Here is a 25,014-nt window from a genome sequence, read left to right on the forward strand (position 1 = left end):
ACCGCTGGACGAAGGCGCTTCTTTCGTTCCAATCCAATAAAGATTCGGCATACTTATGTCATTTCACATTTCTCCGTCTACACCAGGAGTCTTGCAACTGTTTGTCCAGGGGGCCGGATTGGCAACCATTTACGGTATCGAGGGCCGGACAAATAAGAATTAAAGCAAATTGTAAACATAAACAACTGTACTCGGCGTGGACTAAAATCTTTATTGCAATCAATTGACATGCTTTCAAGAAATTTATTTTAATTAGTTGCGTTGACCTAGAGACAACATTCCGGAAAAGGAGCGCAGCAACTGTTTCAGGACTACAATATTGCTTTGATCGCCAAGTTCTCAGGGGTGTATTGATTTGAAATATATATAAACCTTCGTGGTGGCTGAACATTAAGCTTGTTCACATTTTCCGGTAGCTAGGTGGTCTGCGAAAGTCACCATTCTTTATAAAGGGCCCTTTGTTTTGATGGCGTGCCGTTACCACCACTCCGGCATTTCTACGAATCCGCGTTGACTTTTCTGCATTTGCATTCCAGTGGTGCAGAAGCGCAGGCCAGTTGATGTCCCATTGGCAAGAATAAAATTTTGTTGTTTCGTCTTGCTATCTGTCCAGCGTATTGCGCTATTTTAGTTTTACAATATTTACGCTTTAAGAGTGGCCAGAAAAGACGAGACTTGCGAGTTGGAGTAGGGGCTTACTTTGACAAAATGGGATACTTGAAACTTTACTCGACTACGCGTTTGAAAAAGCCACCCATTTTTATTCTTTTTTGTTTCCCGTGACCTCAGCCAGATAGCATTAACTTCTATATTTTTGGCAGGCTTTTTCCCAGCAATAATCATTGCCGAACTGGATACCTTACTCCTTAAAAAGGCGAGCCGTTAATTAGACTACCGCCATCGCGCCGCCGGAAGCGTCATTGTCAAACTGTCATGCCGTCTACCAAAAGCATGTCGACGACAATCTGTGCTGCCATCATCAGACATCATTACCGACGTCAGCAATTTCTGCGGTCGGCATAGGCTATTCGCTAACTAACTGAAAGCGCAAGCGGCAAAAGCGTGACGAGCCCTGACAACACGACGATGGCGAAATGCGTGCACCGTCGAGTGCGTCGATGTCGGTTTACGTCGTCATCCGCCCACGTTTCGCGAGTCGCCAGCGCAACCAGCACAAACATTCAGCTAATTCAATTTCATGCCGCGCTGTGAACCAGGCGCACTATGTAGCAGAAGCACGGGCCGACTCAACGACGTATGTCCTGCGTACCAGCGCCGACCTTCGCCTGCTGACCATACACTCGATCACAATCACTCCCAAGAATCAGCCCGTGCAGCGACTTATCAAAAGCAGTTACATGTCTGTGGTTGTCATACAGGCCGCAAGCTTCCACGCACTTGACATCACCGAAACACCTCCCTGGACAATGCCGAGACCGCTATATAGCGAAGCTTCAAATACCTGGAATTACGAAAAAAAAGTCTCTCGCTTATTTTATTGATGTAAACAGCTCACAGTGGCCCATATATTTACACGTATACAGCGGGTCTCTGCTACTATATAGTGATTGGTTCGGTCACACAATGTGCCACAATGGCTGCGTTTGCGATTCCGCGCAACTTGGCACATTACCAGGCAATTTCGATTGGACCACAGGTCGGCATCTGCGGCGGCAGAACTGGATGCAATATGGGAGGATGTCCGTTTTATGACCGCTCAGGTGCCTCAAAAATGGACGGTGTTCTGTAATGCAAATCAGCGTTGCAGGCAGTCGTGTGCTTTTTGAAGGGAGGACCCTATTGCATCCTGCATGGTGCTAGAAATCGCAGAGTTTCACGACAGTGCACAGAGAAGTGGCCACATCATCACGCATCGGTGGGTGTCAGGTTACTGTGGAGTGATTGGCAATGAACACAGTGACACTGAGGCAAGACTGGATTTCTCCAGCTGCCTCTCATAAAGTGCGGATTGGCACATAATCGCGACCTGATACAAACTCGCTTACCACGTCACTCATGTGCGACCTTACAATGATCTACGCGACTCATTCTGACAACATTCGCAGACGCCTACATCTATATATTCTATCCAGATGGGAAATGCCGTATGTCCGCCAAGGTATACGCGGATAGAGTTAAGCATCTTTACTACGCAGGATTCGTCTGGATACGCACGCTTCATCGGCCGGTCGAATATCCCTGATTGCGAACACTGCCAGAGACGCCTGAAACGATGGAACCCATACTATGTAATTGCCCAGCATATATGCGTCGGAGAGACGGGCACTGTGATCTGGACGGTTTCTTAATCAGCGTCGGCAGGCGACCGCTGTCGGAGTGCGCTTTTCTCGGACCATGGCTATGGGGTGCCTCGATGCTGTCGAGAGACGTGGTATTAAAGGACCTCTCACCTGCTTTGGGCACTTCAAACACACAAGCGCGGTGACGCGCTTGTGTGTTTGCAGACACGCGCCAACGATCGTGTCTGCAAACGATCAAACCGCGACAAATTTCAAACGCATGTCCCCGCGCTCTTCCCCTCTGGGGAGCCCAGATTACATCCAGCGAGTCAAGGTCACACCCATAAACGCCTCTACGTAAGGCGTAAGAAAGTAAGAAAAATGCGCAGAAAGCCATTGACGATAATTGTCAATGCATGCTAATAGCGCGAAGGAAAAAACAAACGAACGAACTTTTTCTTTGCCGATCGAGTTCGTCCACCGACCAACCACTGAAACGGGCGAAAGAACCAAAGAAAGCTATTCGCCTTAAATAGAAAGAAAGAAAGAGCTCATGACGTAAACTGGGCGCGGTCCCCGTATACGGCACAAATCAATGAATGAATGTTGCTTGCGGACGATCGTGGAGGCAGAGGGGGAGAGAGTGTATATGTTGGCAATGAAGCTCGATTTCTAGCAGCATGGCGACGCGACATTTATTGCTCCTGTCTCTTCAAATAATGAAACAATTTGAAAATTTTCCGCGGTGAAGCGTTTCCTAGGTGGCGCGTACCAACTTCATAAGTTCATAAGTTCATAAGGGCCTGATGAGAGGCCCTTAAGGCACACTATACCCAAGGACAGATACTGAATATAGGAGGCACGCAAGATGACTATATATGCCTGGGCGACCAGTTATATACTGGTGTGTGTGTCGCAGGAGACTAAATGCCTGTACCTCTTCCCCCATGCGCCATATGCCTTCACCCTAAGTTGGGCTTGGGATAATTTCATGCCCGCGGAGCAAAGGGGCGAGCTGTGTACCTATACCACCGAGACGGAAGAAAAAGGCCTCAACAGTTCCAGTTGAGTCGTCACTTATCTCCCATGTGCGAACAATGCTAGGATCTTTTCCCCCTGTTATTATGTATCCGTTCCCGTCACATGAACGATTACAACCCAGGAAAAGAAGAGAGAGATAGAGAGAGAGAGAAGGGAAGACGGAAAGGCAGGGAGGTTAACTAGACTGAGTCCAGTTTGCTACCCTACGCGTGGGGAGGGGAATGGGGAGTGAAAGAGAAAGAGAGAGAACTTAAGTGTAGGCTGTCTATAGTCGGGCACTCAAGTCCGTCGCCTTAAGGTAGCGAAAAAGCGCTCTAACTGCTTTTTGGGCCAATGAGCTGTGAGGCCAGGCTCCCAAGATCTTCGCTTCCGTGAATGGCCTGTCATCCAGTCTATTTAATGCACACTGGAGAGTCTCACGTTGATTATCGAAGCGAGAACAGTGGCACAGAAGGTGGCTGATGGTCTCTTCACACTTGCACTTAGCGCACATTGGTGAATCCGCCATTCCAATGCGGTAGCTGTAGGAGTTGGTGAATGCTACTCCTACCCACAGCCGACACAGCAGTGTTGCGTCACGTCGTGGAAGGTTCGCTGGTAATGTAAGTTTTAGTGATGGGTCGAGACTGTGTAAACGACACTTAGAGTTCTGTGGTGTATGCCAGCAACCTAATGTGATTGCACGAGCAAGACTGCGAAGCTCTCTTGCAGCGTCGACTCTGGATAAAGGTATAAGGACTGTCGGTGAGCCAGCCTGGGCACGTCGGGCAGCGTCATCGGCGAGGTGATTACCAACGATGCCACAGTGTCCCGGCAGCCACTGAAATATGATGTCATGTCCTCGTTCAGATGCGCAATGGCAGGTTTCGTTGATTTGTGACACCAGCTGTTCATAATTGCCACGTCGTAAGCTTCGCAAGCTCTGGAGGGCTGCTTTCGAGTCACAAAATATTGCCCATTTGTTGGGCGGTTCTTTTTCAATGTATTCGACAGCAGCGCGAAGAGCGGCCAGTTCAGAACCTGTAGATGTCGTTACGTGAGAAGTTTTGAACTTGATGACGACCGATTGAGATGGTAGAACAACGGCGCCCGTAGAATTTTCGGACACGGAACCATCCGTGTAAACATGAATTCGGTTAGCATATGAAAAATGTAGAAGTTCCAATGTGGTCTGCTTGAGAGCCGCGGTGGGCAGGCTAGCTTTCTTCACTATTCCTGGAACAGCAAGGTACACAGGAGGCTTCTTCAAGCACCACATAGGGGATGGCGTTCTTGTTGCGGGTGAGTGCCTCAAAGACAAAGAGTGCCGGTTAGCCGCAATCGATCTGGAAAAGAAGGGAAAAGAAGGAAAAGAAGGGCGGCGCGTAAACAAAGGTCCTCGTAGCTGCCACCAGGCTCGAAGCGCGTGCGAGACGCCGCAGCGACGAAGATGAAGCCCACGGGATGCGGGACGGCACGACCAGCCAAAGGACGAGGAGAAAAAGGAAGTGCAGCGGCTCCAAGAAGGGGTGGCAACAACCGCCAGGGGGCCACCAGCAGCAGCGCGCGCGAGGAACCGTGGCCCCAGCGCAGGCTTCCTCGGTGGGTCGGTTCCCGGGGGGGCGCGTTCCAGCGGACCATGCCGGCGTCCTAGCGGCAGCGTGGCAGAGCCTGCATGGGATGGCCGACGTGTACTCGCAGGGCATGCTCAGCGTGCTGGACGACCTCCGGCGGCGACGGGTGTTCACCGACGCCGAGGTCGTCTGCAGCGACGATGGCAGCCGGTTCCCGGTGCACCAGGTGCTCCTGTACGCCGCCTGCCCGCTGTTCCGGGAGCCGTCACCGGGGGGAAACCAGCTGGGCCCGGCCGGTACGATCAACGCCGCCGCCGCACCAGGGGTGCCGGCGGCAGCAGCGCTCGCGCCTGGGGAAGAGACGGGCGCCGCCATAGCGACGACGAAGCAGGGGCAGTCCGCTGCGCCGGCGGCGAGCGCCGGCGATGAGGCGCGCAAGTACCCCGTGGACGGGGTGCGCGGTGACGTCATGGCCGCCCTGCTCGAGTACGTCTACACCAACAAGGTGTCGCTCAACAGCGACAACGTGCTCAGCATGCTCCTGGCGGCGCAGCGGTTCCAGGTGAAGTGCGAAATGCTCCGTTTCCCAACAAGTTTGTCGAGGGGTAGAAATCCGGGCGAGGAGCTGTGTACCTGGAGGCCCTCACACGCAAGCGGCACGTCAACTATTGGCATACAACATAAAGCCTGCATTCAGTACATCTACCAGTCGTATGTCGTACGACATAATACATCCTATATAATACATCAAGTTACACTGCACTAAGAGAGAAAAGAAATCACGGTGTCATCAACGTGCCTAATGTGCAATTATTGCGCATGAAATTTCAATGCATGACAGTTTCAATGCATGACACACACACAGTAAACAATGTGCAAAACAGAAACATTATGTAAGATCCAGTTATTCCTATTTACCAAGTACCTTCATGTTTGATTATGGGTGAGGCTCGCAATGATATGTTCTTTCTTGTATTTATTTAAAAATGAAGGTAACGTGTACGTTAGCGACTGCATGTGAGCGCCTTGTCCGTCGTACATGTTTCTTTTTTAGTCCGCGTCTTCGCAGCGCTCTGTTCTGCAAGTATGCATAACCTAATTTGTTGCGGTTAACCGGTTGCAGAACTTAATGGTCGAAATGCTTTTCGACATTATTTGCTTTCTTCACTATGGCCGGTTCGTGGCACTGAAATTTAGCTTGCTTTCTACAACGGCAATTTCATTATGCGTAGCTCACGCCACGGCAGAGCAGAACGCGGTATTCTGGGCTAAATCACACTGAAGTTCTACGTAACGTTTTGTACAACTTACTGGTACGTTTGGCTGATTTATATTGCCACATATCTGGTGCATAGCTGTGTGTGTTAGACAACTGTCCCTATGTAGCCTAGCCAAAATTACCGTTAGCGTACTTTTATTCATCTTCTGGCGCAGAATTGTCTGGTATAGCCAACCTAAGTGGTGCTAAAAATTGTCCAACACTAATCAACTCCCTTTGCAGTAAGGCAGAAGCTTACACTCTAGTTAAAACGAGCGCATAGTTTAAATCAGCGCAGAAGACGGCAGCAACACGAGGTGAACGACCCAGAACGAGCGCTAAGAACTGAAGTTGTTAGGCAGCGAAACCCTTCTGTATCTTGCGTCGTTTACCAGGTCCCACTCTCTTGCACAAAAGCGTTCATTGGGCAGACTGGCAACTGCGTAAAAAAACGAGCGTCTACGTCAGCACAACAATCAGAAACACCTGCCTCCCATCACTGAGCACGTAGTAATGCACATTGTTAGCAAGCATTTCTTCAATCGAACCAAAATCTTCATCAATTAAGCACCAAGACAAAAAAGAAAAAAAGAAAGAGTCGCAGAGACGAAACATTGACAGCGATAGCAAAGTGTTGGTCAACTATAGATACAAGAAGTAAGTTTCGTAATTTTATCGGCCGTTTAAATTGCAGTAAACATTCGCTTCCCGATTCACTATAACTTTCAACACTGGGCGCGCGAGAAGACAGCGCGCATCAATTAGGCGACGATCTTTCTCCGCTCACCCTCGCGCACTTTCCCTCGCGTCCACAGCACACGGGGCGCGACATAATCTCGTAGCATTACGGTGACGGCGACAATAAAACAATTGCCTGGAGTGGCCATATGATTGCTATGGCGCGATAAAAAGCGCGCGAAATTGTAGAAGCCTTCCATATACAAAAGCAGCATGATTGCGTATCTGAACCGCCAGTATCCTTATTAGGCTGCGATACCCAGCGCTGCTTGCTGACATATTCCATGACGCCACTTATTGGTGTGAGCGTACAGGTGGTGTTTCTCCTCATACGCTGTTCCTAATGAACTTCAGTGGTTAAGACAGAGCTCGTCCTGTGTTCTTCCCTTCGTGTTGCGATTGTTTAACAGTGCAACTACAATGGCACGTGAAACAATTAGTGTGATTACGTAAATGGTCGAAAAATAAGTGCACTATTAGTAAAAACTACTCCAGTAGAAGCCCGCCTCACTTGGCATTTCGGCATTAATGTGATTAGTATTGAAGAAACGTAGCGGCACACCGCGTATTGCCACCACCGAAACTTGTCATGTTCGAGGCGCGTATGTAGCCGGGCTCCTCTCTCACATTCCCACTGGACATGCTGCGTCATCTAGCGGCGGCGCCGCGAAATCCGCGCGTGGGGCAAGTTTGCATCTATATGACGCAAATTCGATTCCGCCCAAGCAGCAGAGAAATTCCTTAAATATTTTTGTTTTGGCATTGAAGAGCGACACATACCCAGTGAACCAAGTTGGTCCGATGGCTTCGTAACCCGCTTTTCTCAGCACAAAATCACGATGTTCATTAGTCCTTGGACTACGCAGTGACCCAAGCCGGCAGGAAAACGGCTAGAAACGTAGCTCGATAGAAGACACCAGAAAGTGCGTGAAGTATTCAAAGAATGCTAATCACACTAAAACGCGACAAGCTCTTTTGCACACTGGGCGAGCCAGCTTACGTCTCTGTAAAGCTGACATTCCTGCTCGGCTCTGCCGTTTACTTTCATTTGTAAGCAGACAGCCTTGCGTCACCCGTGCAGTCACAGCCTTACTCCATCGTTAACAAACATCTCAAAATGTGAGATGAAGGTGAATAAGAACGCTGCGACCCCAGGTAATTTCAGATATTCTTTCGAACACAGGCAGCATTAATGTTCATGACGAAGTACTCACTCAAAAGTTATCCAAGATTCTATTTTCACCACAACCTTTCTTTTTTTTATTGCAGATTGAAAGAATTGTTCAAAAATGCCACGAGTTCCTTTCCAAAGACATCAGCGTAGCCAATTGCGTTCGCATATTGGAGTTCGCCAGGGAACACAAGCACCCCAGCCTCGTCGACATGGCCGTAAATTTTATCTCTGGGAATTTCATTGAGGTACGTTTGAAATAAGAACAACAAAATAAACAGCAAGCCCGTCTACTCAAGATCTTGGTTTCATAAAGCGCAACCATTTTATGAATTCGTGTGTAGGCCCCGAGGCAACGTGTACATTTATTTTCTCATTATTTTTTCAACTCGGTGAAATATCCGCAAACTTAAGGCGTGAATAACAACCGGATGCCATTTCCCCAACAGGTCGCAAAGATAAACCAAGATTTTGACCGCATCTCCTATGATGATCTCAAGGCTCTGCTAAGCTCTGACGAGCTCAACCTTGCCGATGAAGGCAAAGCATTTTCGGCGGCTATAAAGTGGACTTCAGCTGATGCCTCTAACAGGCATCGCTTCCTGCCAAGCCTTCTCAGCGCTATAAGGTAACTGACGGGTTTTCCGCGCATATACGCTTTGAATCGCGTCTCAATTCAATTGGTGAATGAATCCGGGCCCGAATTCGCAAGAAAGTCGTTAAGCTATATATAAAATTGTTCGCAAGAGCATTCTGCGGCCAGTTCTGATGCTGGGCATAGTATTAACGAAGGCCGCCAGCTACTGGCAAATAGCATTTAAGAACGAAAAGGTTCGTGAATTCAGCCCTTGATGTTAAACAAAACGTGCGACGAAACAACAGGCAGGTGTGCATCATTGTCATTCGCAAGCGCCAAATTGAGGATTGGGAAAGAGTAGTATTAAGATTACTCAATTTTTTTTTAATAAGAAGGCAAACTTGTAGCATAGCTTCCTTTTTACGCCCCAAATTTTACTCCCTGCGCAACTCTTGCGTCAGAAGTCGGACAAGCGTTGGATTTTTTAAATTTACGAATTAACTTTTATTTCTTTTCAATGGCAGGCGCTTTGGTACGTGTTTCGTTATTGGGAACTCCCTGTGTGCGGTCTTGCGAAAGGTTCCGACACACAAAAAGGCTTCTTAATTAAGGTCCCTGAACTTGCCTATAATAACAGGCATGCAAGCCTGTTATAGTGTCCAAATCCACGCACCAGGGATGGTTGCCACCGACTAACCGAAACAGATCTGGAAAACTAGCGTTTTTCTAATTGCATGCGCCGGAAGCAATTGTGGAGCCGGAAACACGTCATAGACGACACGTTTTGAACGTCACCTATTGTTTCTGAAGTTCGGTGCTCTCAAACTCACTTTGTGTAACAGATTCGGGCTCTGCAAGGTATCATTTCTTCAAGAGGAAGTCTTTCCGCATCCCATGCTTGATGACGTCGACTGCCGCGCTGTACTTGAGCCAGTCCATGGACTTCTGGAGCAACTTGAGCTTCACGAAGGCCCAAGAATGATCAACCTCACGCATCCCATGCTAAGGCCCAGGATTCCAAGGCAAGCGCTTCTCCGCGTACATAAGACTACCGCTAGTAAAGTTAATTACTATTTCTGGACGTCAGGAGCCGTCGCCGATGATTTCCATCAAACAGTCAATCTACTAGATGGGTGATACTAAGGCCGCTCGATGATGTGAAGATGTTTTATGTACCAACACAGGGACTACTTAGGTAAACCGTTATCGCACAAGGTGTCTTTATGATGAGCTGATAACAGTCGAACTCAAAAGACACTCGTCGGACTGTCGGGAAAAATGGAAGTGCTGTTTTCTCTGCGCGCCCAAATCCCACGAACAGCGTGCTAGAGCTGGTGAACGTGACTTCTTGTAATTACATTAACCCGTTCATGATCTTGGGTATGAACACGCCTGATTAGTACGAGTGCTGATATCCATCTAAGCTCTCAAACCAGTAGTATTCACCAACTAATAACACTTTATATAGGACTGGAAAGAGTGAATAAAATCGCATGATGGCCTATTCAGGAAGTAAATATGTTTTGAACTCTTCCAAAACAGCTCTAAATAACAGCGATGTTTCTTCCTCCTATTTCGCGCCAGCGCTTAGAGTGCGAATGAATACCAACTAGGATGATGTCGGTATAAGCCCGTTGACACATTCGTCGCTGCTCTACCAGTAATTGCAGTAACGAAATGCCTTACAGGGACGTTCTGTTCGTGATCGGTGGATGGAGCAATGGCAGCGCGACGAACCTCGTCGAGTCTTACGACTGCCGCGCCAATCGGTGGCTGATATTTCCCAACGACAGGGACATCATGCCTCGGGCCTACCACGGACTTGTCGCGCTGGACGGTCTCATCTACATGATTGGCGGCTTTGACGGCTCTCAATGCTTCAATTGCGTCCGCTGTTTCAACCCAGTACGTGTACACGGGCAGTACAGACCACCGCCATTCACACTAAACCGTATGTCACAGCTAACTTTAGCCAAGCTGTTTAAAAAAAATAAAGAGCATGGTGCAAGATACCACGGTAATCCGAATTCCACGGTAATATTCACTAGGATTCAGTACCTAAGACTCCACGGAGGTACGACTTAGGTGACCTGTCGTATCCAACACAAAGTCTTTATATCTCGTTCAACGAGGGGTGCAACTTTAGACGTTAGTGACCGCATAGCTCCTTCCGCATGGTGGCGCTCTTGAGTATAGGGAGTAAGCTCGTAACACCAGCTTCCATAAGCACTGATGAAAATAAGCGAGTCGAGCTAAAGCGTGACTTTTCACCGTGATGACTGTGAAGACCTCGATGACGTCGATCCATGCGTCTTATACAGGTGACCATTAGAGCTGGTGTCAATATCATACTCTTGTTGCTTGAACGACTTGCGCAATGTGCCGCCTGCGTGACCTTTCGGTTGCTTTGCTGTTTCACATTTCTACGCGCGAAGTTGTTTTTAACTACAACAGTTGTCTCGTGCAACATCTCGCTGAGCGCAACGTATGGGTATCTCGATGGACATCTGCGATAAAAATCGGTACCTCAGAGCAGGGACGCTAATTCGGCGGCATCACTTCTATGCTGAGTCAGCGACGGACAGAGAGTTAGGCGCAACACCACATCATCTGGTGGTGGAAAGTAATGTAGGCACAAAACAGGGGGCACGAACTTCCATCGACGCGTGGAACACGATACCGTGTGCACGTGGGACCTTGTTGCACGTGTCACGCCTCGTATGTTTGTTCAAACGAAGTCGCGGATACTTTAACACGTGTCATGGTGACACAGCGTTCCCATGACGCGTCTTCCAGGAGATACAGCGTGTCTCTGGGAAGCTGTACTGCGGCTCGCCATTGGTGTCACGTTGTCGGGCTCGCGATGTTGCACGGCACACACGTTGTTCGACTCCGTCGCTCGACTCGGCATAACACTCTAAAGAAAAAAATTCGGCACTTTTTTTTATGTGTGCTCTAGCCACGCGACAATGATCGTCAGAGTTCTAGCGTGCACCTCCGTTCATGCTCTTGTATACCGGCTGCTTTCCTGTCAATAGCACTTACGCGTGAAGAATAAAATCAATCAATCAATCAATCAATCAATCAATCAATCAATCAATCAATCAATCAATCAATCAATCTGTCGATTGATTGATTGATTGGCTGTGAAGATGCAGAATAGCGTAACAAGCCACATTGAACTCGTGTCTAGAACAAAATCCACACGATGACGTGACTTCGTACTGAAAGGAAAGCAACCTGTACAACAAACCTTTGGAAGGAAGTGCACTTTATTACTACGACGACGATTATTGCCGCGTGACAAAAAGCGCACTCGAAAAAAAAAAAAACGCGTGCCATATTTTTTTCTTAGAGTGAGTAAGTGAGAGACAATGAAAGCGAGAAACCGAGCCGCATTGGCGTCCCTGTCCTGCAGGCGTCGTGTGTCCGCGAAGAAGGGTGAGAGAGAAAGAGAGAGGGACCTGGTTCTGTGACCCCCGTCGCTGCAGCTCCTGCACCGCTGGACGGAGCGGGCGTGCATGCACGTGGCCCGGTGCTACGTCAGCGTGGCGGTGCTCGACGGCAAAATCTACGCGCTCGGCGGCTACGACGGCGATCGGCGCACCAACACGGCCGAGCGATACGACCCGACGACCAACACGTGGTCGCTCATCGCCGACATGAACGACCAGCGCTCGGACGCCTGCGCCACGGTCGTCGACTCCAAGGTGCGCACACGTGCACCGATTTCCTTTCTAGTTCTCTCTCTCTCTTTTTTTTTTTTTGCCGGCGAAAGACTGGCCACGTTTACATGCACTCGACAGGAGTGGGTCGAGTCGCGCTCAGGCAGCTCGACTCGACAGCGCTTACGTGAACTGGCACGTGACGCTGAGCAAGTAACTTAGCGCAATAAAAGACAAAGACGTAAGAAAGGGGGACAAAGAGAAGCGCTTTGTCTCCCTCCCTTTTCTTGTGTTTGTGTCTTTTATTGCGCTAAGTTACTTGTTCAGCTATGCAAAACCAACTAGCCCAAGAATATTGCTTCACGTACCTGACGGATCGAGACTGTTGTAACAGCCTGCCAGAGATAAGGAAACGCATCCGGTTAATCACCGCTGGCAGCGGACAGACTACCCGCCCGCATTTGCGTGTGCACTTCAATGGGTAGGGCAGGGTCAACCTACCCTATGCAGGCTTAGCCCGACTCGACGCTCGCTAAACCCTATCGGCTATAACGTTTACATAAACTCGACAGGCCAATTCCAGCCAGACAAGCCGACTCGGCCCGCTCCTGTAGGGTCCAGGTTGCCGGTGGTGCTCCCGGCTCGATTGCGGCGATATATTGGAGCAGTGGCTGAGTCACGTGGTCGCCTGCCATCAGCGCGAAGCTGCCGGTGAAAGAGTGGGTCATGTCAAGGGGATGAGCGTGAAAGCCACGTGACATAGGAGCGTAATTGCAGATGAGGGGCTTGATCGATAGAATGTTCTATACAACGTCACGCTCGGGTTCAAAGCGGACGAGCGCATTCACTGGTCAGCGACCGAAATAAGCAACAGACGCACACAGTATACGGGGGAGAAAAAAGTTGGGAAGATATCGATAGGGGCTGGTCATTATGGGCATAGATAATTGTACAATATAAGAAATAGGTTTTAATGAAGATAGAAAACACCGAGGAGAGATATACAAAATGATAGACTGCAGTAGATGTGGTAAAATCTGATTATCTCGACCAGACTAGGTGGCTATTAGCCACCGCCTCGTTTTGAACGGCGCGCCAAGAAAAATAATCATAATAATCGTCATGACGTTGGCGCGCAGATGTCACCGAAGGAGTCAATCGAGACGCGAACAAAGCAGCGACTCCAATGCCCAGTTATGGAGAAAATGTGCTTCCTGTACTTTTCATTAATTACGCGGAATTAACGAGCAAATGTTGCTACTGACGGAGCAACATAGCTTTCAGGGGTATCGATTTCACTCGGCGTCAGCGCGGTAATGCAGCGCTTAAATAACATAATGAGGTCGAATTTCAGTAAGCGCACGCACGTACAGTTCTCGTCTTCACGACTTGGCGGCCGGGCACCATGATGACCTTGAATATAGTCACTAGGTGACGACGTCACACCTGTGTTGAAAAGTTCAATGAGTTGTGTCAACCTATTGGCCCTTCGCTTACGGCCCTAGAACATGTACAGTGTGACCTGCTAAAGCTTCATTTTTTGATTACGTAACAAAGTGATTAAGTATACAGCCTTGCTGCGTGCATAAGTTGAGCATAGCTTTAATAAACAAAAGCCGTTTTGTGCCAGCTATAGTTGCCGTTAAACGGTTTGTTTATGCCCAAACCATTCACTCAATATATCCGAAGAATGTTTGTTTCGCCAGGCGATATTAGCAGATGGCCTCTGGAAACACACAAGGAGTTCTCAGCATCATCGGGACAAGGCTTTGAGTAAAGAAAAACAATAGAAGACCCTAACAACCTCAGATTGCTCAAGTAGAATACTAGTTCGAAAATGCAACAATTTCATGACCCTGTAGCTCCGTTCTCTCTAAACAACGTGTTGTACGCAAAAGTGAGCAAAGCAATGCTTGCTCGTGAAAACGTGTATGTTAAATTAAGTTTCCGAGACGTTATGGAAACTCAATACACACATTTCCTCCTTTCACTGCCACAGGTGTACATAGTAGGAGGGTTTACCGGGCAGCAAGTGCTGAACACGGCCGAGTTCTACGACCCCAAGGTGAACGTGTGGACCTACATCCGGGCCATGACCGTGCCTCGTAGCGGAGTCCGGGTCATCAACTACCAGGACACCGTCTACGTGCTCGGGGGCTTCAACGGAACGAACAGGCTTTCGACGGGTACACCACGCACCCACATCAACATCCTGCACTGAATATGGATTCTCAATTCCCTCACAACCTTTGGGTGAAAAAGCTTTGGGATGGGCGGTTGGCACGTAGTCGTAAATGTTTCACAGATCACTAGTCTAGCGCCAGCAAACTCAACATTGAAAGCAATGAAGGGGTGAAGACATAGCTGATAAGCAGGACGTCGGTACTTTGACTTGATTGCGCGTAACCAGAAGTTCTATATTTCAACCTGTGTAGAGAGAAAAAACGTACTTGGTTGATAGGCAAGTAACAATCACGGCGCTGATTCAGTCTTGTTTATGTTATTTCTCTACTTCGTCATAAAGCAATGTGGGTAATTCATACGCGGTAAGTAAAAGGGCAAGTGTGGGCCGCCGCCAATGTATGTTTACTGTTCTGGCTTGAAAACGAGGCTCGGATTTTTTTTTCTTCTTTATTCACCGGAAGTTTCCCCTCACAATATTTTAAGGAAATCAGCAAGCATTTTAGTGAAAGTCAAAGCTATCTCGATACATGTGCGTGCTTGTGCATCGAGACGTTCTATGCTCGATTCTGTGCTCCCAGGAGAGAAGTACGACCTTCTGAGAGACCGCTGGCTCGAGCTGCCCAACATGCACACGCCGAGGAGCAACTTTGCAGTCGCCGTGCTCGACGACCTGCTCTTCGCCATCGGCGGATTCAACGGTCAGAGTGCTGTTAAACGCTACTTGTTGAAAGGGCTAGTTGGTTTATACATGCTACGGTGGAAAAAGACGCCAAAGGGCATCCCGTAACCACAGGGCAGGAAAGTTTGTTGCAAGTGAAGCCATATCCTGCCCTTTCGTTGCTCTCAGTCATTTTAATTATGAATTTATAATCAACCACGTGCAGCTCAGACTACAAAAAACATGCTACATGAGGAACCAAGAAAGGTTATTGTTAGGTGTATAATGCGTCCTGGCCTACCACGGCGTGCAATAAAATAGAATGTTACGTACATACGACTATTGATGGGAACTCAAACCTACACTCGGGCTATGACGGACGCTGCAGAAGGGGAAACATCGGATTAGCTTTGACCACTTGCGAGTTGAACAATGTTGACTAAAATGTATTTGCACGGCGTTTTTGTTCCGCCATCATCAGAACGCAGCTGTGGCAGCGGGCAATCAAACCAGGGATCCCGTGCTTAGCAGCAAACTCACTGTAGCCGCTAAGCCACCTCAGTGGATATATATCGTATTACAAACCACCAAACTTTTCTGTATAGAATTAGTGACGAACATGTACCGTTTACACGTCGATGCATGTGATATCGTTCGCTTAATGTACAGCATAATTCAACATATCGTAGTCAGCTGGCGCGCATCTTGCCTATGTGGAGAGACCAGAGGCCTCACACTGCGGTGTTGTTACGGTGTCTGACGCCTTGCTCTGCGCCTATCCTGTGATGCTCGTTCGGATAACAAAAGCTATTTTTAGAGGCGATTTTCCGATCCGATGCTCCTAAAATGATGTCCTCGCATGCGTGCGTTGCTCGCTAAATAGCGCTCTGTAGAGCTGGCTTTGCCACACTAAGAGTTATTGTGAGGTGGAGCCCGCTTCTGTGACTCCTTCCGATTTTTAGGCGATACATTCCATTCCAATTTCGCTAGTGCTCTTTTCGACGCTACATATTTGACTAACTAATGGCGGATGGGATTATCGTTTCTAATGTGAACAAGGTGCTAACCATGCATGATATAGCTTCACTGTTGCACATAATTTGATCATAGCAGCCACCGTTGGCAGCTTTAACCCACTAATACTATCTACCAGTAGACATAACCTCTTCTCTATACGCACAAACAAGCCGTCAGCTTGACAAGGTGCTCCGCTGGAACAGTTTTATTGCATCGTAAATACAACGGCTACCTGAATCAACGCGCACTGCGTTGCAATGCGATGCATTCTGTGTAGTACGACCAAGCACCTAAATGCTCATGATACTTAACGTCGATGAAGATCACTAAAAAAATAGCCACGAAATTTTGCAGAGTAGCCAAAACGATCCACGATTAAAAAAAAATTATGGCATTTTACGTGCCAAAACCACGATCTGATTATGAGGCACGCCGTAGTGAGGGACTCCGGATTAACTTGGCCACCTAAGGTTCTTTAACGTGCACTTGAAATCTAAGTACCACGGGCATTCTTGCATTTCGCCCCCATAGGAATTCGGCCACCGTGGCCGGAATTTGATCCCGCGACCTCGTGCTTAGCAGCGCAACACCAAAGCCACTAAGCGACCAAGGCAGGTTATCCACGATTAACCACTGCTAAGAAGAGGGGCATATAATGTAGCCGAGCTTGACTAAATTGTCACCGAAGGCATTCACACCCCATGTTGCTCATTATACCCATGACAGAAGCATTCGAATGATTACTTCATATTACATACTAACGTTCTAGCATCAGAGCTGGGACACAAAAAATATGAGATTTTACTTACTGCATGCTGTTGATAGTACCACAAAACACTAGTGATTACACAAATTTGAATCATTACCAGAAGCTAGTCTTACGGCGCTAGTATAAAACTTACAGTACTAGCTTCTTCGTCCGCTCGCTCGCTGGCTCGCTCATTCATTAATTCATCCGCAGGAACAACGACTGTGCCGTTCGTGGAATGCTACGACTCCAAAACGAACGGCTGGCGGCGGGTCACCGACATGAACATCAATCGGAGCGCCCTCGGAGCCTGCGTGGCCGTTAACCTTCCGAACTCCAGGGAGTTCTCTGTTGTAGGTGAGATTCGAGATAACTTTGGAACGAGCGAGCGCTAGCGCTGAGCTTTCGCACGGCGGTTGTTGGATCGAACTCGAGATCCAACCCAGTTGGAACCTCATGGCACGAACCAAATGCTTAGTCTAGTGTCGAATTCAGAAATGCATACTATCCTCGAAACTTATTTCCGAAAGCTTCCTTGTACACGTGGTGTGATTGGGCACACGCAATACATGTCATAAAGTTCGTTCCGTGCACGGCAATGTTTTTGCAGCAACGCACGACCGCGACGTTAGCTCGGACTGAAAACCTTTAGCCGGCCAAGAACACCAAAAACATGGCGGCGAGCCAACATGATTGACCGGTTTGTGAACAGTGTTTCAAGTCGCGGAACGAATATAAAACTTATCGACTGTGCAATTGGAATTTTGGTAGTAGCGCGAGCTTCCCGCTCCGCATGGTCTCTTAGAACTTTTCCTCGCGCCATTCGCCAAACGTGCATCGCTTTTCTAGCACATGTAGAAGAGGCCAGCACCGCTGTGGTCAACAGAAGACGTGCGCTCCTGTTCGATTGTATGAATGAGTATGAATAATTTGAAACATCGGACGAAACGCTGTTTTACTGTGTAGGAGTGAACTGAGAATTAACGTCATCAAGGGTCGTTTGTGTCCTACTAAGCCTCCTCCCCCTCCCACTGTAAAGGCATGCCTGTGCGCACGCTGACCCGTATTAAGCAATGATTGGTCAGTAGAGTCAAATGTCAAAAAGATTTGGCCTCGTTAGCAGAGTAATTCGCTGCTTTGAAGCCCGTGGTTTGAGGCGGACGAACGCGTCGCTGATGATTAAACTTCCTCTCCGTCAGCAGGTGGCGAGGGGGAGAGGTTAGTACTACTTTTATTAGGCATACTGAACATTGCGCTTGACACCGTACTCACTTCGGCAGATACAGCTACGAAGACCTGATGCAAGAAGTCGCAGGACAAACTCCTCTTCACCACGGTCTTTAAACAGCGGCTGTACAGACCAGAGAACCGTGAATGCGAAGGCTTCCGGCATATTTGGTAACGCGAGTGGCGCCATCTGTTAAATGTACCATGGATCAAAGACCTTGGGCTGCCACGGTCCCGCAATGCAGTGCGTTAGGCTGACAACACGTAACATTTTAATATATTTGAATGGGCTGTTTCAAAAGGACACTCGTAACGACCATATTTAAATATTTTATCACGTGGCCTGACAGACCAAGACTCCAATACTTCCACAGGCAATTAAGTGGCACCACCTGCCATACATGGCGTCACTGGTACCTTTAAATTTGGTAGCGGCACGCTCTGGTCTGCAGCGGCTTGCTGCGATTGAAAAACCGGGCAAAAAAGGAGGCCACGTATTGGACAGACAATACAAATTGAAAGGTATGCCCGGCTTTTGGGGCTGCTGTCTTTCCGTACATTTCGTCAGATTATTCGAAGGAAAAAAAAAAAGTAAAATGAAGTCGATGCCTCGGAGGGCGGAGGAGGAGGCACGGTAGACACTACTTCTGCCGTCCGCTGACCCTCCTTGTTCGCTTCTTGACTGTGCCTGCTTTTTTAGCCCGGTTCTCCCGCAAATCGGCCCGGCTGCTTGACAGCTTCCTGCCCACCTCGGTTCGCAAGAGGAGACAAATTTCCATAGCTAGGCGGAGACGGCTCTGATCAAGAGTAAGGCTTGCCTGCGCTCCCGCTACACGCAATGCAGCGCCTTTATTGCATATAAATGTCAAGAATCGAACTGAATCAACTCCACAAACAATTCCGGGCAGCACTACAGATGGTGACAAATTCTAGGAACGTTCATCCAGAACCTTGTAGACGCACGCTCCTAAAATGCCTGCCCACTCGCGTCGTACTAGAATCAGCCTTTATTCACTAGAGTTCACGCCCCCGCCGTAGTGGTGAAAGAAAAATCTAAATTCTGTGGCTTTACGCACCAAAACCACTACATGCTTATGAGGCGCACCGTAGTGGCGGACTCCATATTAATTCTCGGTGCACTTGCGTTTTTGCATTTCACCCCCACCGAAATGCGGCAGCCGTGGCCAGGCTTTGATTCCGCGCCCTCAGGCTTAATAGCCCAACGCCATAGCGACTACGCCACCACGGCGGGTAGTGGCGGTGAACGATACCCAGTGGCCCAGCAGACAGACATCCTTCTGCGTTCATGGCCTTCAAATAGGTGCTGTCATTGGGTGTGTACCAATACTCGCAGTATAGCACTGAATAGACAGCAATATGGACCACGGATACCATAAGTCTCGTTCCAATACTGATGGAGCCGGCAAAGAGGAAAGCTTCGCAAAGACAGCGTCGAATTGCAGGCTACTTAGGTGCCCCAACAATATGGCGGCTCAACATCCTGCTTGAAAGACCAGCCGGAACTTCACCTGTGCACGAGACAACCTAGTCAGTTTTTTTTTTGTTTTTTTAGCCCTTGAAGTAAGCGCATGGTGTTTTCTTTCCATTCGCGGGCGTAAATATAGCGTTAATACTTGCTTTCTGTATTTTTTTTACTGACTCCAGGTGAGGTCAAATCACAGAGACAAAAAAAAACAAAAAACAAACCATGGATAATTACTAGAACGGAAAGAAGGAAATTAGAAAGGAAAATCTGTAAGGATAACACAAAGGGCAGTATCTTGATATTTGAGGATCGAGCTGGTTGGCTGAGGACCAGTACATAGCGGAGCAAATGTTCGTAACCAGATGAGGCATGTGCATGCAGCAGCACAAATCGGAGACCACTAAGTACATCCTGATCCTAAAGCAGAGAAGAGATGGATACGACCGGACTCGTTACAGACATAGGTAGTGGTACAATGTAGTTAAAAAAGAATGCTAGAATGAAAGGCGGGTATACCATACCTGTTTAAGTGGCGCCTGTGTATGTACTTTTTCATGTGTGCGTGGAAGTGTCCGTTTAAGTGCACTGCTTCAATATCATGGCTCACCAACTAGCCAATCAGTATCTATTAAGCAAATGTTTACCTCAAGCAGGCTGGGTCACTATATGAAGCCGCCCCGTTTCAAAGGCGATGCCAATAAATGCCACTTTGCGGATAAATGCATCGGTATTCTCGTTACTTTTGTGCTTCAATGCATAAAACGACGTTTTGTAAAGAAACTAAGCGGAACGACAGGGCGTTTTCTAACGCACATTTCACAGATGCTATCTCGTAACTGGTGCAATATACACAATTCTTTTCAAGTGGATATGCCTTGCAGTCTCACCCATTAGAATTTGTAAATTGCAATATCTGCCTTTGGGCCGAGTATCTTGTCCCTAAACAACTATTGTCATCTTTCTTGCTTACGTTTCCCTTCTTGTAAAACCTGCCCTCGCTACGTTTCTGTCAAGAACGCTTTATCACGCTGATGACGCGCATTCCATTCGTAACCTGGAAGTATACTAAGCCCGCACCGTTAAAGAATGGAATGGCACGTAAGATAGATGACGATTATTGTTTGCAAACAAGATACACCTCAGAGGGTGCGAACTTTTCTTGGAGTGCAAGACGCAGGAGGCTCGTACGTACAGTGCCGCTTCAGCACCAGCAGAACCTAGACGGACTGAGTAATCCATATGCGTATTCCAATTCAAAACTATTTCTAAAGCTCTCTAACACACTTGCTTTAGTTACCATCCCTTCACGCGTCTATTCTGCAAAATGAGCTGTATTGTTAGCTTCTCTTTGTTGCTGCAGTTGGGTACGTGCTTCATTACTAAGACGTCCTCGTTGTTTTTCTTTGCAGGTAATTCGGAGCGCGACAACTGAGCGCAAACGCCGCCGCCTCAATAAAGGAATCGCTCTGCTTGCAAAACACCTTCGCCTCTTCTGAGGAGGCAAAACTCAATGGCTCTCTGGTGCAGTTTTTTTCTTCCCACTATGGTGGACGAAGGCGACATGAAGATTTTGAAATCCAGCTCATAATTGTCTTTTCGTTGTAGGCGTACACAAACACCAGCGCATTTAGTATCTAATGTCTAATGAGTTTAAGAATTAAATTCTGGGGTTAACAGTCTCAGGTAACAGCTTCATGTAACAGTCCGGTAACAGTACACCAGGCTCGTTTACGCACCACAAGCATCATATGACGAGGTTGTAAGCTTTTAATTGCACGGGATTTTGCGTGGCGTGCTCACGCTAAAACAAACGACAGCTGGAAGGCTTTGTGTTCGAGTCTTCCGCGTAACATAATCGTGCTCTCTCGTATATCCCAATTGCAATCCGGTGTTATTATGTCAGCATGTTCTAAGCCATACTTTACGAATTTTCTGACGCTTTTTACTTTGAGAAATTCAATTAGTTCAATGAGGCACTTGCGCTAGGCGGAGGGCCTAGAAATGAATGAACATGTGCGCCGCAATTCCGCCCAGGTGCGCGTGTGACGTACGTGGCAATTGTGGTGGTAGTGCTTGTGTGTAACGTCGTCTGACGTCGGTTGTGCTTGCCTATAACGTCGGCAACAGCTTTTACGGCGGCTACATCTATTTTAGGGGGGTGGAATGGAGGCGGATTTTCCGCCTCTGACAGGAAGAGCCAGGACTAGCTGTCGCAATGGTCTTACTAAGGTCCCAACACCATTTACATGGTAACACATGGCAGTGCAGTCAACAACCACATAATAAAACGGGTACAATTTACGTTGGAATATATTGATGCACGCAGAAATGCATGAAGTGCACGTTATGCATTACGTACACGATGTATCAGAATTGCAGGAAAAATGAAAGTACAAATTTCCTCAACATGGCCATATCAGTATCAGCATAAAAATGGCTGCATAAATATCATCCCACCTGTTTCTTTATCATGGCAAATACCTCGCCGTAATTACATAAAAAAAATTGCTGCCGTCGTCAACACGCCAAGAAGGCGCCAGCATCAAGCGCGCTACCACGCCGCAGATGTGCAGGTCACCCCACCGGCATGGTACAGTAGCATTGTAATGCCAGGCAATGAAGAAAACAATAGCAAAGAGTAAAAAAAAATGCACATCGAGTGACGTTAAGGACCGCACGCGACACACTTTGACAACGACACACTTTCACAACTGCACGGTGATGAATTGCGCAGTGTACATGAGCGCCATGCTCACGTGCAAATGACACCCCACCTGCACGACAAGTGACACTGTAGCATAATGCATGAAAAAATAAAACACACAAAAGAATGCACATCCAGCGTCGGCAAAGTGCGTAAGCGTAACACTCCAATAAATGAAATTGGTCATAACAGGTGACAACGTGCAGTATATAGACTCATAAAAAACGAAAAGTTGTTAAACATTCAAAAAGAAATGAATACACTGTGGAAAATACTTGAACTTACTTAGGACATAGACGATGCCAACAGACCCTGCTAATAACCGAAATTGAGATATGACGAAGAACAACGTTTAACGTGTAGATGTCGTTTAGAAAATTATGGCTTGTATCTTTACCAAGTCCAATAACTCGGTAGTTTCGTTTCCCAAATATAAATTTAGCTCTAGAAGTGTATTTTTTGTCAACTTTCAAACCATTAAGTGTACATTTTTCTAGTAATTTTACTCGAGATTGTCATATGGTTGCATTTGATAAGGAACTTTGTAAGGTACCGAGTTTTTATAGACACATTTTCCCTGAATGCAAAAAATTATTATTGTAAGTGTTTTTGCCGCACCTTAATTACGCACACCTTGTGCGGGAAACTACTAGTAAGACGAACCTAAATAAGTTATTACTCTTAAAAAAGAAACTACTACGAGTTGTTACAAACAGGGGCCATGTTTCTCACACAAAGGAAGTATTTGATCGTTACCGAATAATCACGATTAATAATTTCTATGTATATCGTGTAAGTGAGTATTTTCACACAGCCGTCCAAAGCAATGTTTCTTTTCTTGGTGACCTGGGTAATTTTGAAAAAGAATAATGGTGTTCACAATCACCCGTTTTCCAGAGACAGATTTAAAGGGGGTTCCCGACCATCTTTTGTTTTCAGCGAAAATTCTATATGAGGTGGGTAATGTCTCTGCAGAAAGGAATCAACTTTTGTTTTGCGAGAAGCCGCACGAAGTTTCACTAAAATTCACTAAAAGTGCAGAAGAGAACTTTCTCAACTTGTAGAATTTACAACTTTGAAGCCCTATCACTACAGCGCCAAACAAAATATTATTAGTAGTTTTACGCTATTGGGACTACTGGTACAAGTAAATTCGGACTTATGTCGCCAACAGTGTCTATATATATATATATATATATATATATATATATATATATATATATATATATATATATATATATATATATATATATATATATATATATATATATATGTATATATTCAATTTCCGAACTTAGCTTTTTGAGCAAGCGCCTCTCGCTGACTCCGAAATCAGTGGCTTTGTGGGGTCATTAAGTTGAAGTGACGAAAGCGAAGAAATTTAGGACCAATCTTCAAAAAAAGCTATTTCAATAGCTATTAGGAAACTTATGCTCCATAATAATTTCGAATAATCCACCCTTTTCTTGGCCAATCCCCCATCGTGAGTAGGCGCCACACGCATCACAGGCTACAACAACAACAACAACAACAACAGCTCTCTCGCAAATTAAAAAGTATGTATGTATATGCAGCTAAACTACGTATTTATTTCGTAATAGAATCTCTAAACGCCAATACTGCAAAAGTAGCGAAATATAACCAAATTTAACGGAGTCAAAGAAACAATCATCGCTGATTTTCAATAAAATTTTACGAAATGCCCATCCAGGACAAATAAATCTGGTGCTACAAAAGCTTGTAGATTATTTATTCCTATTTATTTATTATTTATTGTTATGACTCCATAACGTTCAGAAGCAGACGCCGCGAATACCGTGGTGGTAGACGGTGGCGCCATCTCTCTCGCACTTCAACAGCTACCTCGCCACTTGGCTGATCACATAGGTGCTCTGTGGCTGATCGTCGTAAGCATATCATTCCTCAATGAGTGTTCGCGGGCGAAGGACTGTAAAGACTGCAATTACACAGCCGGTCCACTAATAAAAACTGTCTTAAAAATTAGGACAGGGTTACCGGCGCTGGACGCGAGTCGCCGCGGCAATTAGGGATGCCTGGGAGCCCGTTCTGGTTCTGTACGCGGGCTTTTCGAGAACATAATACAGGGCGTTTCTTTTAATCTCGCACTAAGTAAAGCCTTGTACGTCCCGTTCGCTCGCCTAATACTAGCTTCGTTGAAACCACGCTTTTGTGCCAATTCATATTGTACAGTCTAATACCGCCGGGCATTGCCATCAAGCACTAAATTTTGTGGGTAAACAAAGCTGAGCAGTATTTCATGCGCCTACATTTCCGTATGTGCATCGTATATGTAATATAAAAAAGTACACAAAACTCAAATATGTTCAGAAGGAAAATAAAAAAAAAAATTAGTTGTACACCGGTGAAAAAAAAAAGTTCCGAGCCTGCCAGGATTCGAACCTGGAATCTTCTGATCCGTAGTCAGACGCGTTATCCGTTGCGCCACAGGCCCACGTGGCAACAATTAGCTTACAGCAATATATACCAATTGGAAAGCAATACGAATGTCGTACGCATATTTCTGATTACAGTCGGGGCCGATCAGGGTCGGACTTTTTGATCGCAATCAGCACTGGTCGCTGCTACACGGTCCAACGATCCGGATCGAGCTATCTTCTGTTTATCGTCGGCAACACTAAGAACTGCGTAATGTCTTGGCTACAAACTCAGATTTGCAAAATTAGTTGAACGTGGACAACATTTCAATTTTACGGCATAGTATATTG

General features: G+C 46.9%; 1 protein-coding gene and 1 non-coding gene across 5 annotated transcripts; one reads left to right on the forward strand and one right to left on the reverse strand.

Annotated features, from left to right (window-relative positions):
• The first annotated feature begins 4,709 nt into the window (after positions 1-4,709).
• LOC135911129 (kelch-like protein 10) lies at positions 4,710-21,074 on the forward strand. Of its 4 annotated transcripts, none has more exons than XM_065443257.1 (11): positions 4,710-5,396; positions 8,100-8,249; positions 8,451-8,629; positions 9,421-9,600; positions 10,267-10,483; positions 12,070-12,288; positions 14,243-14,429; positions 15,006-15,125; positions 17,064-17,207; positions 18,778-18,884; positions 20,973-21,074. In XM_065443257.1, the coding sequence occupies exons 1-10, from the start codon at positions 4,725-4,727 to the stop codon at positions 18,876-18,878; spliced, it is 2,169 nt and encodes a 722-aa protein (XP_065299329.1). In that variant the 5' UTR covers positions 4,710-4,724; the 3' UTR covers positions 18,879-18,884; positions 20,973-21,074. The 4 variants fall into 4 exon arrangements, with proteins under 4 accessions (XP_065299329.1, XP_065299331.1, XP_065299332.1 ...); XM_065443259.1 differs by having other exon boundaries at positions 17,064-17,203; XM_065443260.1 differs by lacking the exon at positions 18,778-18,884.
• A 3,593-nt stretch (positions 21,075-24,667) lies between these two features.
• On the reverse strand, positions 24,668-24,740 carry TRNAR-ACG (transfer RNA arginine (anticodon ACG)). The gene has a single exon. It is a non-coding gene; the product is annotated as a tRNA-Arg (tRNA).
• Between the last annotated feature and the right edge of the window lie 274 nt (positions 24,741-25,014).

The sequence above is a fragment of the Dermacentor albipictus genome, chromosome 9, assembly GCF_038994185.2.
Source record: "Dermacentor albipictus isolate Rhodes 1998 colony chromosome 9, USDA_Dalb.pri_finalv2, whole genome shotgun sequence".
In the NCBI taxonomy this organism is placed as follows: Eukaryota; Metazoa; Arthropoda; class Arachnida; order Ixodida; family Ixodidae; genus Dermacentor; species Dermacentor albipictus.